General features: G+C 53.0%; 1 long non-coding RNA gene and 1 gene segment (V, D, J or C); one reads left to right on the top strand and one right to left on the bottom strand.

Annotated features, from left to right (window-relative positions):
* Positions 1-14,626: 14,626 nt before the first annotated feature.
* Positions 14,627-16,544, bottom strand: LOC141575798 (uncharacterized). Its single transcript, XR_012503647.1, has 2 exons — positions 16,408-16,544; positions 14,627-15,100 (listed from the first exon to the last, which is right to left on the bottom strand). It is a non-coding gene; the product is annotated as an uncharacterized LOC141575798 (long non-coding RNA).
* LOC105064627 (putative non-functional immunoglobulin lambda variable 5-48) lies at positions 15,929-17,166 on the top strand. The segment is given in 2 exon segments: positions 15,929-16,221; positions 16,335-17,166. Coding segments are annotated over 2 exon segments (480 nt in total).
* The last annotated feature ends 344 nt before the right edge of the window (positions 17,167-17,510 follow it).

Consider the following 17,510-nt stretch of genomic DNA (forward strand, 5'->3'; position numbering starts at 1 on the left):
ATTGGGCAGAGACATAGGGTCACAGCCCCACTTCTCAGAAGTGGGCTGGGCCTTGTCGTCCCTTGGGGAGTGTCTGGGGGTCCAGGGTGAGGAGCCTCTATCCCATCAGAACATCCAGCCTGAGTGAGGCGGGCCGTCGGTGTGGTCAGCTGTCCAGTGCTCCACCCAGGATTCTGGCAGCCCAGGTGGAGCTGGGCTTTCTCCCCATCCCTCAGTGTGAGACTGAACGCGGGAGACAAGGCAGCCTAGTCTGCACTTCTGTCCCCCTGCTGGGGACATTGGGGCCAGAGAGGACTCAGCCCTGACCCTGCATGGGTTAACAGGACTGTGCCTGATTTGGGAGCAGAGATGGACACTGCAGTGCTCCTCCCTCTCTGGTGTCCCTGAGGCCATGGAGCCCAGGGGGCCAAGCACCCACCTACTGCAGCAACGCAGCCCCTCTCAGCTTGGCTTCCCTCCCTGGGATCAGCGGGTGCTGGTCCCCATGCCCCCAGGATGCAAAGTAGCTGGTGACCATAGCTGCCCCACGGTCCCCAGGATGGAGTCAGCAGCACAGAGCAGTGGGGTCAGGGTCCCCCTTTGCTGGGACGGTGGCAGTGAACACACCACTGACCTTCTGCTGCAGGATGATCCCTGACCAATGATGACTAAAGGGGACTCAGTTTCTTGATGTCACCTCCCCAAAATCCAGGTTCCAGTAAAAATGTCACTTGTCATATCAACAGCTGTGAAAATAAATATCGATGTGAAAACAGAGTCCATTGGAACCAATACTGAGATGACTCAATGATGACATATATTTAGGGAACAACATCAGACCCTCGGATGAGCAGGTAGAGACACTGGGAACAAACGGAGCCTGAGGTGAACCGAGGTAGAAATAGAACCAGGAGAACAAAGTGGATGGAAACACAGACCTGAAATACAACAGAGGGAAATAAAAAATAAATCTTTCTGCAGGGGCTCAAAGACATGCATTGCGCATTATTATTTTATTTCCTTATTTGATTATTGACTGATTGATGATTCCTTGGAAGGATAAAAGGGCTGCCATCCCTTCTGCTTATTTTCCACCACCATGAACATTCAGAGAGCGTCACCAGGGGGCGCTGTGGGTCCGCTCAGATCCTGCCAAGCCTGAACCACGTTCAGGTTCCCCACTGCAGGGGCCCTGCACCTGGGCTGACTGGCCAGAGCTGGATGTGGGAGCAGGTGCTTCCCCTCAGGGGACAAAGCCCGAGCCCCAACCTCCGCAGGCCCAGCCTGTTTGTGGAGCTGCCACCTTGGGGGAGGACCCAAATTGTATGGTGTGTGGGCTCTTGACCCTGTCTGGCCCCAACCCTCTTCCCCAGGAGCAGAGGAGGAGGAAGGGGGACCCCAGGGACAAGCCCCGCCCTCCTCTTAGCTTCCCTGGTTTCTCTTCTGTCTTTTCTATGAGCTCCCGCACCTCCCCTCCACTCTGATTCTTGATTTTCCTCCCAAACCCTGGGCTCCCCCTCTTCCTACAACCCTCCACCTAGTGACCTTTCCGGTCATTCCCAAGGCCACTATCAGAAGCTGGTGACTTTTCCCCAGATCTTCCAGGAACCGGACACTCACTCCCTCTTCGTCCTGCTGGAACCTCTCTGACCTCTTCCTTCCTGAGAGGCCTCACGTCTCAGGACACTCAGATTTTACCCCCACTCACCCCTCTGCGTTCCCCCATTTCCAAGAAGATCCAGTGAGTCCTTCCAGCAGCTAATGGATGCCCTTTCATGCCCACCACTCATCATCTCTGCCCATTAGGTGAGAAGTTTCAGGGGAAGGGAACTCCAGCTTCCTGACTACCTGGGTAGGAACTTGCAGCTGAACTGTCTCTGTCCCCAGCTCTTGGACCATTGATTTTGTATGCACTGAGCACAGGAGACAGGGGGCTCTTGGCATGGACAACAGACATCTGTCCCGGTTCTCCGTGCAGGGCCCCCCGGGCCCCCCACAGGGTCCTCTTGGCAACCCTGGGGACCCTCGGGCCAGGCCAGCCTGGCCACCCTTGAAGGTGTGATACTGGACACGAAGGACACTCCAGCCCTGGGACTGTTTGGTTGGGCCAAGGATAGGAGCTAATTTGCATAAAATGCCCTTGGTCCTGTGGTGAGAGGATAGGAGAGTAGGGTAGAGGCGGTCTCAGCGGAGCTCGGGGGCGTCTGCATCATGGCCTGGACTCTGTTCTGCCTCCTCCTCCTCTAGTGCACAGGTCAGGATGCCCTCAGCACCCTGACTCCCAGCTCCTCGCCCCCCTGCCCCACCCGCAGGGAATGACCCACCTTGTGCTTCCTTGGGACATAACAGGTGTCTGTGTTTCCAGGCTGCCTCTCCCAGCCTGTGCTGATGCAGCTGCCCTCTGCATCTGCTTCCCTGGGAGCCTAGGCCAAGCTCACCTGCACCCTGAGCAGTGGCTACAGTGGTTATTACATGGACTGGGAAGAGCAGGACCCAGGGAATGGCCTATGGTTCGAGATGGGAGTCGGCACCACAGTGTTGTTGAATCCATGGGGGATGGGGTCTCTGATCACTTCTCAGGATCAGGTTCTGCTTTGGAGCACTACCTGACCATCTAGAACGTCCAGGAGGAGGACAAGGCTGACTACATCTGTGGGACAGACCATGGCAGCTACGTGTAACCCACAGTGACACCCCCAGAGTAGAAGTGACACAGAAACCCTGCTCACAGCTGGTCCCCACTCCTCAAGAAACCTGAACCACAGTTCATGGGACACCTCCTGACCTCCCCTGAGATTTTCCAACTTCCCAGGGATTTTCATAACTCAGACCCTGTCAGTGAGGATGGTCTGTCTGTGCACAACCTGTCTGGTCTCGATCCGCAGCGAATGTTCCTCTTGGTTGGAAAACATAAGCTAATCTGGGTTGAATTCCAGTGAAATACATCCAGCCGTGAACTTCAAAGCTGCAAAACAGCGTCCGAGGCATCCTTCCCTTTTGCAGTCTGTACGACATTTGGGTCGTTGCCCACCATGGAAAGTAACACGTGCATGAATCCACGTGACTGTGCTTGGATCGACTGCTTGAATGTACAGGAGTTTTGGAAGGAGGAGCATCAGTGTGTCCTAAAGAGTGTCCCAGGGATGCTGGTGCTGGGGTGTGTGCTAACATCATGGGTGAGGGGGTAGGAGGAGGGGTTAAATGAGGGGAGATTGAAGGAGGGAAATCATCCTGAAGAGGGCTGATGGGGGATGAAGTTGTGGGAGGCCCCTTAGTCTATTACCATGAATTTCGGTATCATCAAAGATTTCTGCGAAGACAGACGTGTGAACAAGAAAACCTACACCCCTGTGTGATGTGATGCATGTCTGCCCTGGGTTAACAGATCACCAAAGTTGCAGAAATGCGTGTTCCCACCTTGATCTCAAGTTTAACCCTTTATCCTCTCAGCGAACAGAGGGGGCTCCTGTGATTTTGGGAAGGGACAGGGGCTCAGGTGTCACTGACAGAGGAGGGAGGGAGGGGGCCCAGAGCTAGGTGAGGGGCTGTGGGTGGGTGTGGAGGGTGTGGGGCCAGATCAGGAAGGAGACTTGTGGTGCTGAGGGGTTGGGATTTCATGCAAACAGCAGTGAGGAGTCATTGAACGGTTTAAGGCAGAGTTGTCTTGAGCTGAAGGAGGATTTTTTTTTTTGTTGTCTGAGGAGAAGCAGGTGGTCCTGGCTACAGGATGCTTACTGAGATACCTCTGAGTTCAGATGATCATGGAGCATTTGCACAACCGAAGCAAATTTGGACACAGGATATGGTGAAAACCTGATGGTTTCTTCATTCAACAGGCACACACTGCATTTCTACTGAACTGAGACAATGAGCAAGAGAACCCAGGTGTGGTCATTTTTGTTTATAATACAGAAAAATTGTAGGAACTCTAAGACAGGGTCCTCACAAGAAATATGTGACATCACTGTGAAAAAAAAACTCCATCTTAAGAACGCAATCCTCACACATGAGAAATATATCACAAGTAGATGAGGTATATTAATACAATGGAATACTACTCAGCCATGAAAAAGAATGGAATAATGCCATTTGCAGCAACTTGGATGGACCTGAAGATCATCATTCTAAGTGAAGCATGCCGGAAAGAGAAAGATACCATATCACTCATATGTGGAATCTACAGAAAGGAAAAAGAATACACTAATGAATTTAATTATGAAACAGAAAGAGACTCACAGAGAAAACAAACTTATGGTTTCCCGGGGGAAAGAGGGTAGGAAGGAAAAAATTGGGTGTTCAAGATTTGCAAATATTAACTACTGTCTATAAAATAGATAAAGAAGTTTTTGTGTGTGTGTGTGTAGAGCACAGGGAACTAGACTCAATATCTTAAAGTAACCTATAGTGAAAAAGAATATAAAAACAAATATATGTATGTGTGTATGACTGAAACATTATGCTGTACACCCAATACTGACACTTTGTAAACTGATTATTCTTCAACAAAAAGGAAAGAAATAGATGACATGTGCACTACTAAATGATATGCCTGCCGAACTAAATCATTTCCACAAATCACACTAAACTCCATCAAAATTCTGAAAACATTTCCTGAGTTTTGAAATGCCTGCTAGGTTTCCAGGTTTCAAAGATGACTTTTTGCTTCTTCATGGAAAATCCAAATCTAAACTCTGTCCTTCAATAGCCTTACATGTCCTTCAAATGAAGTCACTGTCCCCTTGCACATGTGGGCCAGTTAGCTTTTCTAGACTGTACTCTGGGAGAGAGCTGTACCTTTTAAAGATTCCATATGCACAGCTTTGTAGCTTCCATGTACCAGGACTCCATTTGGAAATGAAAACGCTTTATAGGATGTGACTCAGCATAAAAGAACCACAGATTCCGGTGAGCAGACCATGGACAGGTGAATGGAGACAGGGACCAGGTGAGCTTCCCAATCAGCTTGGCCCTCAGGTGTCTGGCCCTCAGGGAGTTTGTGTCCCGTGACCTGCAGGGGGTGCTGTGGGGCTGCCCTGTGGCCTGGGAGCACCACTCACGCCCAGAATCTGGGCCTGGGGGCGGAGCTTGTGCTCCTAATGGGGACTCGCAGTGTGTCCTCTCTGGCTGGCAGAGTCCCCTGAGCTGGGACCCATTGGTCTCAGCTGGTGCCTCCTCCTAGGGTCTCACAAGGGGGAAGCCAGCCCCCACCCACTCCGAGTCTGGGCTATGAGCTGAGCTCCAGCACCAGGGCTCAGGGAGGGGCTGGGCGGTCCCTAGGAGGACACTCATTTGCATGGGCCGCTCCTCCACTGGCAGAGGCTGGCAAGAAAACGAGGCCTGAGGCAGCCCAGCCCCAACGTGGGTACCAGAGGACTGTGAGAACCATGGCCTGGACACCTCTCCTGCTTCTGCTCCTCTCTCACTGCACAGGTAGAGACGGGCCTTGGGGACTGGGTCTCAGGTCCCTGCCTGCAGCAGCCCCTGTGGCTCAGACTCTGGGAATGCTTCCTACAGGTCCTGCCCCATCTGCCCTTTGTGTCTGTGTTTGCAGGGTCCCTCTCCCAGCATGTGGTGACTCAGTCGCCCTCCCTTTCTGCATCTCCGGGATCATCAGCCAGACTCACCTGCACCCTGAGCAGTGGGAACAGTGTTGGCAGCTACTACATAAGTTGGTACCAGCAGAAGGCAGGGAGCCCTCCCCGGTACCTCCTGTACTACTACTCAGACTCTGATAAGCAGCAGGGCTCCGGGGTCCTGAGCCGCTTCTCTGGGTCCAAAGATGCCTCGGCCAATGCAGGGCTTCTGCTCATCTCTGGGCTGCAGCCCAAGGACGAGGCTGACTATTACTGTGCTGCATACAAGAGTGGCTCATACACTTCACATGGTGCCCCAGCCCCACAGGGAAGTGAGACTAAAACCAGCCCTATGCCCTCCCCACTGGGCCATCACTGCTGCTCTGCCTGGGACCAGGTCTCACTCAGGGTGACTTTTTGTTGTCACATCTTCAGGCAGCACCTGAGTTTTCTGAGAACAGCAAATCTGACCCTGTCACAGCCTCTTCCTCATCTCACATCTGAGACTGAGCATTGCTGTTGTATGTCAGCCTGCTCGTGTTTCCACAGGCAGACGTGACTTGTTCCGAGATGAACACCTCCCCATGGAGATGTTATAAGTGGTAGACAGTGGTGGGTCCTGGCTCCTCCCATCTTAGCGTCTAAGGGTGACCCCAGGATGCTTCTTGTCTAAGAGCTTCATTCTGAGGTCTGAGATCCAAAATCAACATGCGGACGTGAGCGGTAAAATACACACTGGCAATGAACCATTGGAAGTTGACAGTAGAATGGAAAAGTAGCAATTTATGGCATCAAATTAAGAAACACGCAAGGATAAATCTGAAAAATTAAAGCCTCCCTTACTGGTCCAACAACAGAGCCTCCTTGACCCCCCGCAGGGCTCCTCCTGAGTGGGAGGGTGATGACTACTGTCACACAGCTGAGCACAGCCCGGATGGGCTGGACTCCAGTCCCTGGTACAGGAGATGGGCATCTGCCCCCCACTCACCAGAGTGTGATCCCTCAGTCCCCGCCCCCGCTGTGGGCAACACCAGCTGTGGTTTTGGAATCTGCCGTCACTTCAGCTACAAGATCTGGAGAGAGTGATGTTCTGGAGTCAGTATCATCCTGAATGAGCTGAAATTATCCTCCTCTCTTACTGGTCTTCCAGGGACAAACCATTTGTCACCAGTATCTAGAGTAGCCCCCCTCGTGCTGGCTGGGGAGGACAAGGAGGAGACAAGTCCCACCCGTGGGACCCAGGGCACCCAGTCCTGCTCTGGCCAGTCCCCACGTGTCCCATGAGCCTGGCCCAGGCTCTGCTGGTGAGCCCTGGGCTCTGAGACCTTCATGAAGCAGAATCCCTGTCCAGGAGGGAGGAGCTCCTGTTCGCCAAGGTGCAGGAGACCCTCCCTTCCCATGGGGGACCAGCTCCTCTCCCATGTTTATTCCCGTTAGTCTAATTGTCTCTGAATCTGATTTCTGTTTTGTTTTGCTTTATTGGGGGGTTATTTGAAAGGATCTCATTTCATTGGAGTCTAGAGCCTATGATCCAACCCTCAATATCACACAGAACCTCAACATTACAGGAACGTTTCTAGAACCTTTTTTCTGTCTTCAATACCAGTCTATGGAGGACTTTGCTGAATAAATGTAAGGTTCCCAGGGGAATGGGTAACAGCTGTGGAGGCCACTAGGCTCAGAAGACGAGGAAGCAGCTCCAATTAATTAACTAATTTAGTCATTAATTACAGATGATTATAACGACTCACCCTCAATCCTTAATTGAAACGACTGAAAAGTTAGACCAAACATGGAAAAAAAATCATGAACCCATCCCAGATTCAGAAGAAGAAAGAATGAATACTGAGCTGAGCAGTTAAAAGCAAATGGAGCCCGAGGTGCAGGAGGGGAGGACACTGTGCCTCTACCATATTGTGTTCTAGGGGCCACGAGAGCCATCACATGCCTGTAATCATGTCCTGGGGGTGGGGATCTAACAGGCGTCCCACAGAACGACACCACCAGCAGGAAAAAAGCGTTGGACTGTCTGGGTAACACGTATAGAATTTTTGTCCATATGAACCGGGAGAGTACGCTGTAGACTGTTCCAGAATGAAGTTGGTTTATTTTATTCATTTATTTTTAGGTATTTTGGGGGAGTAATTAGGTTATCACTTATTTTCAGTGGAGGTACTCAGGATTGCACCCCGGACGTTGGGCATGAAAGCACACATTCTACCACAGAGCTATACCCTCCCCCTTGAACGTGGCTCAGGATGGCCCTGTATTTGCACTGACCCAGGCACATGGAAGGATCTAACAAGATGCCAGGTGATCCTGAAATACATGCAAGAGAAGGACTGTGCAGTACATCTCTGCTTTAGCACCTGGAGGGCATTCACTGTCTAGAAATGATCTAGACGGTTAATGTCTCAGTTCCAAACCCAGTGGAGGAGCCTCCTCCATGTACTCATTTGGTGAATAAGATGACATTGATACACGTGCCAGATTTGTCTTCCCTCCAGGAGTGCTGGGTGGTGACAGAGGGGCTGGGGGGCCCTAGAACAGAGGCCAGTAGGGGGCACTGTTGCACAGGTCCTGAGAAGGCAGGGTTTGGGGCAAAGCTACCACTGAAATTTTTCTATTGACACCTGCACACTTGATAGCGACCTAACAGGCATGTGGCCTTGGCTGGTTTATGTGACCAAAATCAAGGATCACACACCCATTCCTGGGAACAAGGTTGAGAACATGTTGCCCAGCATCTCAGTTTGTGCCCCTAAAGCCTATCCTTTAACAACACATTATCTGATTGTCTCTCATTCAGAAGGGTTTTCCTGGGAGATTCCATGATAGGTGAGGGCAGAACCAGAGATACACGCAGATCCCAGGTCTCAATCAGGATGGCTGCTGACTATTCAGAAGTCAATCCGTGAGCACCATTTACTGGACACCTGCTATGTGCTGGGCTCAGGCGGCAGATACACATCATTAGAGGATGGAAGCTGGGCCACACCCGGGGCCTGCCTGGAGTCCTCTGCTCAGGGCTCCCAGCTGGGAACCCCCCACCTCTGGGCCCCACACAGCCCAATCAGAGCCCATGCCCTGCCCCCTCAGGCAGAGGGAGTGGACCCCGGGCCCAGGGAGGGATCAGAGAGCTGGGAAATTATTTGCATGACTGGCCCCTCCCACTCTCAGAGTATGAAGAAGTGGAGAGACCTGGGGATGCTCTGCTCAGCTGTGGGGCCACCGAAGTCAGGACCCGGTGACCATCCCCACCATGGCCTGGTCCCCTCTCCTCCTCACCCTGCTCGCTCACTGCACAGGTGACTGGATGAGGGCCAGAGGAAGGGGCCCTGGCAGGACACCTATGCTCTGGGTCCTCCTCTGTGTCTGGGCCCCAGAAGCAGCATCTCTGTCTCTCTCACGTGCAGGGTCCTGGGCCCAGTCTGTGCTGACTCAGCCGCCCTCCGTGTCTGGATCCCCAGGCCAGAGGGTCATCATTTCCTGCACAGGAAGCAGCAGCAATATCCGGGGTGGTTATAGTGTTCAGTGGTACAAACAGCTCCCAGGAACAGCCCCCAAACCGCTCATCTATGGTAACAGCAATCGAGCCTCAGGGGTCCCAGACCGCTTCTCTGGCTCCAAGTCTGGCAGCTCGGCCTCCCTGACTATCACTGGGCTCCAGGCTGAGGATGAGGCTAACTATTACTGTGGATGTTATGACAGCAGCCTCAGTGGTCACACAGTGCTCCAGGCCAGCAGGGAAGTGAGACAAAAACCTACTGTCCCTCAGCCCTCGCTGCTCAGCCAACACAGCTGTGTCCTTTCTTTGTTTTGTCTGAAATGTGGGTCTTAGACCAACCCTATGGGACTTTATGTACAGAATGTGTCCTGACTTCTTAAATTTTGCCCCTAAATCCAGTCCTTGTCAGCAGAACCTTGGCTGCTGTTCTCAAAGTGAACAGGACTTCCTGGATAGCCCTGGGCTGCTGTGCCAGGACTGAGCCCATGTTGGGTCAGAATCAGGGATACGAAGCCCAGATGTGCCTGATTAGGAAGGACTGTACGGAGGTCCATCTATCCACACCCTTGAGTGATCCCCTACCAGGTGACCAGTAGGCTCCAGTGATTGGGTACTACATGAATGACGTAGGGCAGCCTGTGTCCTCATCAATACATCACATGTGACTGAGGAGGAAGAGGTGGGCTTGGCGGGTGCATGTGGGAGCCACTGGATGGGATACGGGGAAGCAGCAGAAGATGATGATGTATGGGTTCTGCACAGAAGGTGAGGGAGGAGGAGGTGAGAGTGAAGGCAGGGACCACATGGGGGTGTGGATTGGACACAATGGTCAGACTGTGGTGTCGGGGATGACGGGGGAGCAGGTGAGGGGAAGGCGCACAGTCAGGGGCCACGCGTTTCTGAGGAAGGAGTAAGTATAGAATCGGGTCAGGAAAGAGTGGAACCGAACTGGGGTTTAGGAGCCGCGTGGGGCGGGGCTGAGCTGCAGTCCCCTGAGATGACGTGATGACCACATGCTGCTAATGCAGGGTTATTGAGATCAGAGACCATCAGGAAAAAGACTGGCTTTTGATAGGTGATCCGGCGTCAATTATCCTTAAAGTGTGTCTCTAGGGGGCGCTCATCTCACATTCAATGGAACATTTACCTACTCCTGTTAAATGTCAAGGAACTGGAAGACCAGACTGGAAGGAAGAAGCCGGGACACGTGTTCTCAGCGCTTCCCACATGCTAGAACCCATGGCTTTGGAAAGCACAGGGTCACATCGTCTCCTCCTGATCGACTGGTGCACACCTCAGGGATGGGCTGCTCACCTCTTTGTGTTGACATCTTCCCAGAAGGTTCCTTTATGCAGCCAGGACTGATCACACCCACTTGGCTGCACCTGTCAGGTCTTGATGAGAAAAAGGACAGACAGGACTGGTCAGGCTGAGATGGCAGAGACTCGGCTCCAGAATGGACCCCAGCCTCAGGGGCAGGGTCAATGTGATGGGTCCACAATGACCTCGTCATGTCCTGTGGGGACTGGAAGGCTGTGCCGGAAGCAGGCGTTAGGATGGCTTGTTAAGTGCCAAGACAAAGTCTAGTGGAAGAAACAAAGAAAAAACTAGATGAACAAGGGTGGAATCCACATAAAGGAAGACACAAGCACAGTGCGGCAGATACGAGGAATGGGGACCCAGGAACCAGGAAATCTCTCCCCTCTCTTGGGGTCACATCAGAAAGACTGCTGTAAAATGGAACACTGTACATGTGGGCTGGATACATCCCAGGGGCTGGAGGAGGTGGCCCCATGGCCAGCAACAGGCACAATGTTGAGTCCAAGAGGGGATGTTGGGGCAGACAGCTGGTCAACCACCCAGACTCCAGGGGAGCTGGGCATACTGTCCTCACTGACTTGTGACCGTCCTTCCTGTGAGGCCCCATCACCTGGGAGATCCTGGGCCTGCTCCTTCAGCACATGGTGCAGATCAGGGTCACCTCCTCCCTGTCCTCCACGGAGTCTTTGCCAAGTCCGGGTCAGGGAGGGGCTGTTAGGAGATGAAGAGTCAGTGTGTATTTCAAGGAGAATGTGGGCTCCTGGAAGAGTCTGTCCAGAAGAGACACAGTTCGTTGGCAGAGTCTTCACTGTGGAACCCGTGTGATGTTGTGTGTGTGTGAAAGAGAGTGTGTTAGCATATTACAAATGTGTCTGCTTCAATTTTTATGTGGTTTTTGCTATTATGATGTTGAAGTTCAATTTAAAATGTCTTAATATGAAATATAAGTTGAAAACTGACAGTTGGTAACACTATTACTTTATTAATCTGGCAGTGGAATTTCACTGTTAGGACTTCGTTTAGAATATTTGTATCAATATTTAATGACAGTCGTTTGTAGTTTCCCCTCTTTAATATCTTATTTATCAGCTGTATTTGTAACTGTTTTAACTGCTTGCTCAAAGAACTAGGAAATTTTACATCTTGTTCAATATTTTATAAAAAATATACAAAGCCATTTTTTTGGACCATTTGATCTCTGAATGTTTTTTAGCTATTCCTCATGAAAAAATATATATTATATTTTCCTATGGTCCAATGCTAGAATAAAATTTTGTATTTATCTTACAAAATCACTCTGTTTACTTATTTCCTCTAATAATGCCATTTGTATCTTCCAAGGAAAGTTATGTATTTGATTTCCTTTTCTTAAAAGCAGAAATTCTTAGGTTTTTTTTTTTTCATTTTCCACATTTGACCAGCAGGGGGAGCTGTGTGCCTGCCCTGTGGTCCCTGCACAGCTGCTTGGGAGGACCACTGACTCCCAGGATCTGGGCTGGGGGCAGGGCCTGGGCCCCTCTTGGGGACTCAACAGTGTTCCTACATGTCCTTTGAACAAACTCACTGTCCCCTTGTCACTGAGACCTGCACTGGTGCATCCATGGGTCAGATAGCTTTTCTAGACTGTACTTTATAAACAGGGGAAGGGGCTGTATCCATTAATGGTTCCATATAACAGATTTGCAGCTTCCATGGATTAGGGCTCCATTTGGAAATGAAAACATTATAGGATGCGCCTCAGCACAAAAGAACCACAGAAGGAAGCCGACCATGGACCTGTGAATGGAGACAGGGACCAGGTGAGCTGCCCAACCAGCTGGGCTCTCAGGTCTCTCATCCTTGGTGAGGTTGTGCCCTGTGACCAGAAGGAGGCACTGTGGGCCTGACCTGTGGTCCAGGACTGAGTCCAGGAAGACCCCTGTCCCCTCCCACCCGAGACATGGGCTCTGTGACTTCCCAGTGGAATCACTGCTGGAGGAGGAGGGACAGCTCAGCTCTTTCGAAAAAGACAAGTGGAGATTTCACGGAGGAAGGGAGACCTGTCCCAGGGATGGGGGTAGCTGTTGGGGGGGAATAGATTTCTGGGCCCAGGAAGAGGATCCCACTATCTCCTCCTTCAGCCCTCAGGCTCTACAGGGAAGAGATTTAGGACTGAGGTCACAGGGTTGGGGGGAGTACATTTGGTGACAGGGGTCACCCCCATCACTCAGTGTCTCATTACCGTGCCTTCCTGGATCAAGGTGACGTCCCCACATCTGCTCCCTCCAGACCTCCCCCAGGGGACATCAGGTGACACTGGGCAGGGAGAGGGAGGAAGCTGATTTGCATGAAGCCCCTTCTCCTCCCAGTGGGTCCAGGAGGCAAGAAAAGGCCCGAGGACCCCACAGTGCAGCCCAGGAGGCTGAGGAGCCGCGTCCCGGGTGCATCCCCACCGTGGCCTGGACGGTGCTTCTGCTCGGGCTCCTCGCTCACGGCTCAGGTCAGGGGCCGGGACACTGCATCTTTGGGGGGCGCCTACAGACAGATGTTGGCGTGATCTTGGTCTCCATAACCATCTCTGTCTCTCTTCTGTCACTTTTAGGGGTGGATTCTCAGACTGTGGTGACCCAGGAGCCGTCCCTGTCAGTGTCTCCAGGAGGGACGGTCACACTCACCTGTGGCCTCAGCTCTGGGTCTGTCACTACCAGTTACTACCCTGGTTGGTACCAGCAGACACCAGGCCGGGCTCCCCGAGCTCTTATCTACAGCACAAGCAGCCGCTACTCTGGGGTCCCCAGTCGCTTCTCCGGATCCATTTCTGGGAACAAAGCCGCCCTCACCATCACGGGGGCCCAACCCAAGGAGGAGGCCGACTATGACTGCTCTCTGTACCATGGTAGTTACCCTGACACAGTGATGTAACTTCGCGGGGAAGTGCTACCAAAACCTCCCCGAGCTCAGAGGGCTCAGCCCTGAGGGGCAGGAGAGGAAGAGGGAAGGTGAAATGTCAGCACCACAGGGGGAGGGGTCGCCGTGCCCCCATTCCCTGCCCAGGGGTTCCAGGCCATATGCCTCCTCCAGCCTCCCCCAGGCTGTGTCCATCTCTCCAAGGGACGTCCCCCCTCACATTATGATGATGATCTGGGCTCAGCTCCAAATCCCATCCCCCAGCCATGAGACTCAGGAATACAGCACCAGCAGGACAATCTTCCCTGTTGATCTTGCTGATCTCTGGCTGGACAAATAAACTCCCTGCACTGTGCCCTCAGCTGGGGTCTCAGCACTGCTGGGCAGGGACCTGTGCTCCCAGCCCCCCTGACAGAAGTGAGCTGGCCCTGTCGGCCCTGGGGGAGTGTCTAGGGGTCCAGGGTGAGGAGCCTCCATCCCACCAGGTCATCCAGCCTGAGCCAGGTGGGCCGTTGGTGTGGTCAGCTGTCTAGTTCTCGACCCAGGATTCTGGCAGCCCAGGGGGAGCTGGGCTTTCTCCCGATCCCTCAGTGTGAGACTGAACGAGGGAGACAAGGCAGGCTAGTCTGCACTTCTGTCCCCCTACTTAGGACTGTAGGGCCAGTGAGGTCTAAGCCCTGACCCCACCTAGCTTAACAGGAGTGAACCTGAGCTGGGGGCAGGGATGGACACTGCAGTGCCCCTCCCTTTCTGGTGTCCTGGTGGCCACAGAGCCCAGTGGGCCAAGTACCCGCCCACTGCAGCAAAGCAGCCCCTCTCAGCCCGGCTTCTCTCCCTGAGGTCAGCATGCCCAGCAGGTGGTTGGTCCCCATGCCCCCTGGATGCGAAGGAGCTGTTGACCACAGCTGCCCCACGGTCCCCAGGATGGAGTCAGCAGCACAGAGCAGTGGGGTCAGGGCCCCCCTTTGCTGGGTCAGTGGCAGTGAACACACCCCAACCTTCTGCTGCAGGATGATCCCTGACCAACGAAGACTAAAGGAGACTCAGAGTTTCTTGATGTCATCTCCCCAAAGTCCAGGATCCAGTAAAAATGTCACTTGTCATATCAACAACCGGGAAAATAAATATTGGTGTGAAAACAGTATCCGTTGGCAGCAATAATGAGATGACTCAGTGATGACATACGTGTAGGGTACAAAATCAAAGCCCCGGATGAGCAGGTACAGACACTGGGAACATGGAGCAGGAGGTCAACGGAGGTAGAAATAGAACCAGGAGAATAAAGTGTATGGAAACACACATCTGAAATACAACAGAGGGAAATAAAAAAGAAATCTCTCTGCAGGGGCTCAAAGACATGTAATGCACATAATTATTTTATTTCCTTATTTGATTATTGAGTGGTTGATTCTTCCTTGGAAGGAAAAAAGGGCTGCCATCCCTACTGCATCATTCCCACCACCACGAACATTCCATGAGCGTCACCAGGGGGCGCTGTGGGTCCACTCAGAACCCGCCAAGCCTGAACCCCACTCAGGCTTCTTCTGACCGGGCCCTGCACCCAGGCTGACTGGCTGTAGCTGGAATGTGGAGGCAGGTGCTTTCTCTCAGGGAACAAAGTCCGAGCCCTGACCTCCTCAGGCCCCGCCTGGAGGTATCACAGCACTCTGGAAGCTGTTTTGGTTCCAGAAGCACATGTCCTTTAGCTGCTCTGACCCATTCACCTGATAACAAAGGATCTAGGCTGGACGGACTCTGGTAGAACAAGCTTGTGCTCTGTTCCCTCTGTGAGAGGGGTCTTGTGATTCATCAGATGCCGTTTGAAGATTTAATTCTGAGAGAACATATAAAAAGAAACAGATTCAAAACACTGTGTAGCGCATTCGTTCTGGGGGCAGTGGACTTTCCACACTTCAACATCAATGCAGATGTTCCTGGGGGCATGTGGACACTGAGCATCTGTCCATGTGACAGTCACCGGGCACCTGCTTATGTCCCTACAAGATTAGTTGGGTGTCTGAGGGGATCTACACTAAGACACCAGGGTCCCAATATCCCAGCTCTGCTCCACAACCAGGACGGCTGTAGGTTGTGGACTGGAGTAGAGAAGGAAGAGGGGCAGCAATTGAATTAAGCCTGCATCTCCCCAGATTCCTTCCGTGCCCTGCTCTGTAAGTGTCTGTGTCCCCTCTGGGAGGTCCTGGTCACACGCAGCGCCCTGAGCCAGCCTGCCACCTCTGAGCCCCCGCACTGGCAGATCTCTGCTGCTGTTTGTTCCCTGTGTCCTTTTCTCAGCTCCGCGGCAGTTCACATGCTCTCCGGGGTCAGGACGTCACGTATGCCTCCCGATAGCCCATCACCTACGGATCCGGGACCCGAATCAGTGAGGGTCACACCAGGTCACACCTGCATGGTTCCCTGTAGGGATGACTCACTAGTGGGAAACACAGGAGTCAGGGAAACAGGTGAAGGTGAGATTTCAGGCCAGAGAGAAAGGAGAGGTTCTCCTGGGGAGCAGTAGAGGGCGCCGTGAGGCTGTCTGTGGTGGTTTAGGCAGGACAGGTGCTCAGGGCAGGGCTGGCCTCCTCTATGGGAGACTCGGGGTGGGGACCTCAGCTTCCGGTGTCGGGTGGGCAGCCGTGTCCCCTCTGGGCCTGTTCTGGTCCCCTGCACGTGGGCCTGCAGCGGGTCCCAGCAGCTGTCCTCCCAAGGCCACCCATGGGGAAAACAGTCACCAGGGAGGCTCCCTGTCCAAGGGCTCCAGACCATGTCTGTGCACATGGGGGAGTGGCAGCAGGTGGGGACACATTTGCGTGACAGCTCCTCCTCCTTGGCGGCCCTCGGGGAGGGATAAGAGAGGCCAGGGCAGCCCAGCACCAGCTCGTGGCCTAAGGAGGACTGTGAGCACCATGGCTAGGACCCCTGCCCTCCTCGTGCTCCTCTCCTTCTGTGCAGGTAGGACAGGCCTCGGGGACCAGGCAGCTCCCAGTCAAGTGGTTCCTTCTGCCTCAGGTCCCCAAACAGCTGCATCTCATCCCTTCTCCTGACTCTGCTGTGTCTGTTTGCAGGGTCCCTCTCCCAGCCTGTACTGACTCAGCCGCCCTCCCTCTCTGCGTCTCTGGGAGCATCAGCCAGACTCACCTGCACCCTGAGCAGTGGGAACAGTGTTGGCAGCTATGCTATAAGCTGGTACCAGCAGACGGCAGGGAGCCCTCCCCGGTACCTCCTGGACTACTACTCACACTCCAGTAAGCACCAGGGCTCCGGGGTCCCGAGCCGCTTCTCTGGATCCAAAGATGCCTCGGCCAATGCAGGGCTTCTGCTCATCTCTGGGCTGCAGCCCAAGGACGAGGCTGACTATTACTGTGCTGCAGGGGACGGCAGCAGTAATGCTCACACGGTGCCCCAGCCCCACAGGGAAGTGAGACTAAAACCAGCCCTATGCTCTCCCCACTGGGCCATCACTGCTGCTCTGCCTGGGACCAGGTCTCACTCAGGGTGACTTTCTGTTGTCACATCTTCAGGAAACACCTGAGTTTCCTCTGAACAGCAAATCTGACCCTGTCACAGCCTCTTCCTCATCTCACATCTGAGAATGAGCATTGCTGTTGTATGTCAGCCTGCTCGTGTTTCCACAGGCAGACAGGACTTGCTCTGAGATAAAAACCTCCCCGTGGAGATGTTATAAGTGGTAGACAGTGGTGGGTCCTGGCTCCTCCCATCTTAGCGTCTAAGGGTGACCCCGGGATACTTCTTGTCTAAAAGCTTCAGTCTGAGGTCTGAGATCCAAAATCAACGTGCGGAAGTGAGCAGTAAAATACATGCTGGCAATGAACCATCAGAAATTGACAATAAAATGTAAAAATACCAACTAATGGCTTCAAACTAAGAAATAGGTAAGGATAAATCTGACAAATAAAATCCTCCTGACTTTTTCTGATGGCAGAGCCTCCTTGACCCCTGCAGGGCTCCTGCTGAGTGGGAGGGTGATGACCACTGTCACACAGCTGAGCACAGCCTGGATGGGCTGGGACTCCAGTCCCCGGGATGGGAGATGGGCATCTGCCCCCCACTCTCCCCAGTGTGACCCCTCAGTCCCTGCCCCCGCTGTGGGCAACACCAGCTGTGGTTTTGGAATCTGCCGTCACTTCAGCTACAAGAACCAGAGAGAGAGATGTTCTGGAGTCAGTATCATCCTGAATGGGCTGAAATTATCCTCCTCTCTTACTGGTCTTCCAGGGACA

This window comes from Camelus bactrianus, chromosome 32 (genome assembly GCF_048773025.1).
Source record: "Camelus bactrianus isolate YW-2024 breed Bactrian camel chromosome 32, ASM4877302v1, whole genome shotgun sequence".
Taxonomy (NCBI): domain Eukaryota; kingdom Metazoa; phylum Chordata; class Mammalia; order Artiodactyla; family Camelidae; genus Camelus; species Camelus bactrianus.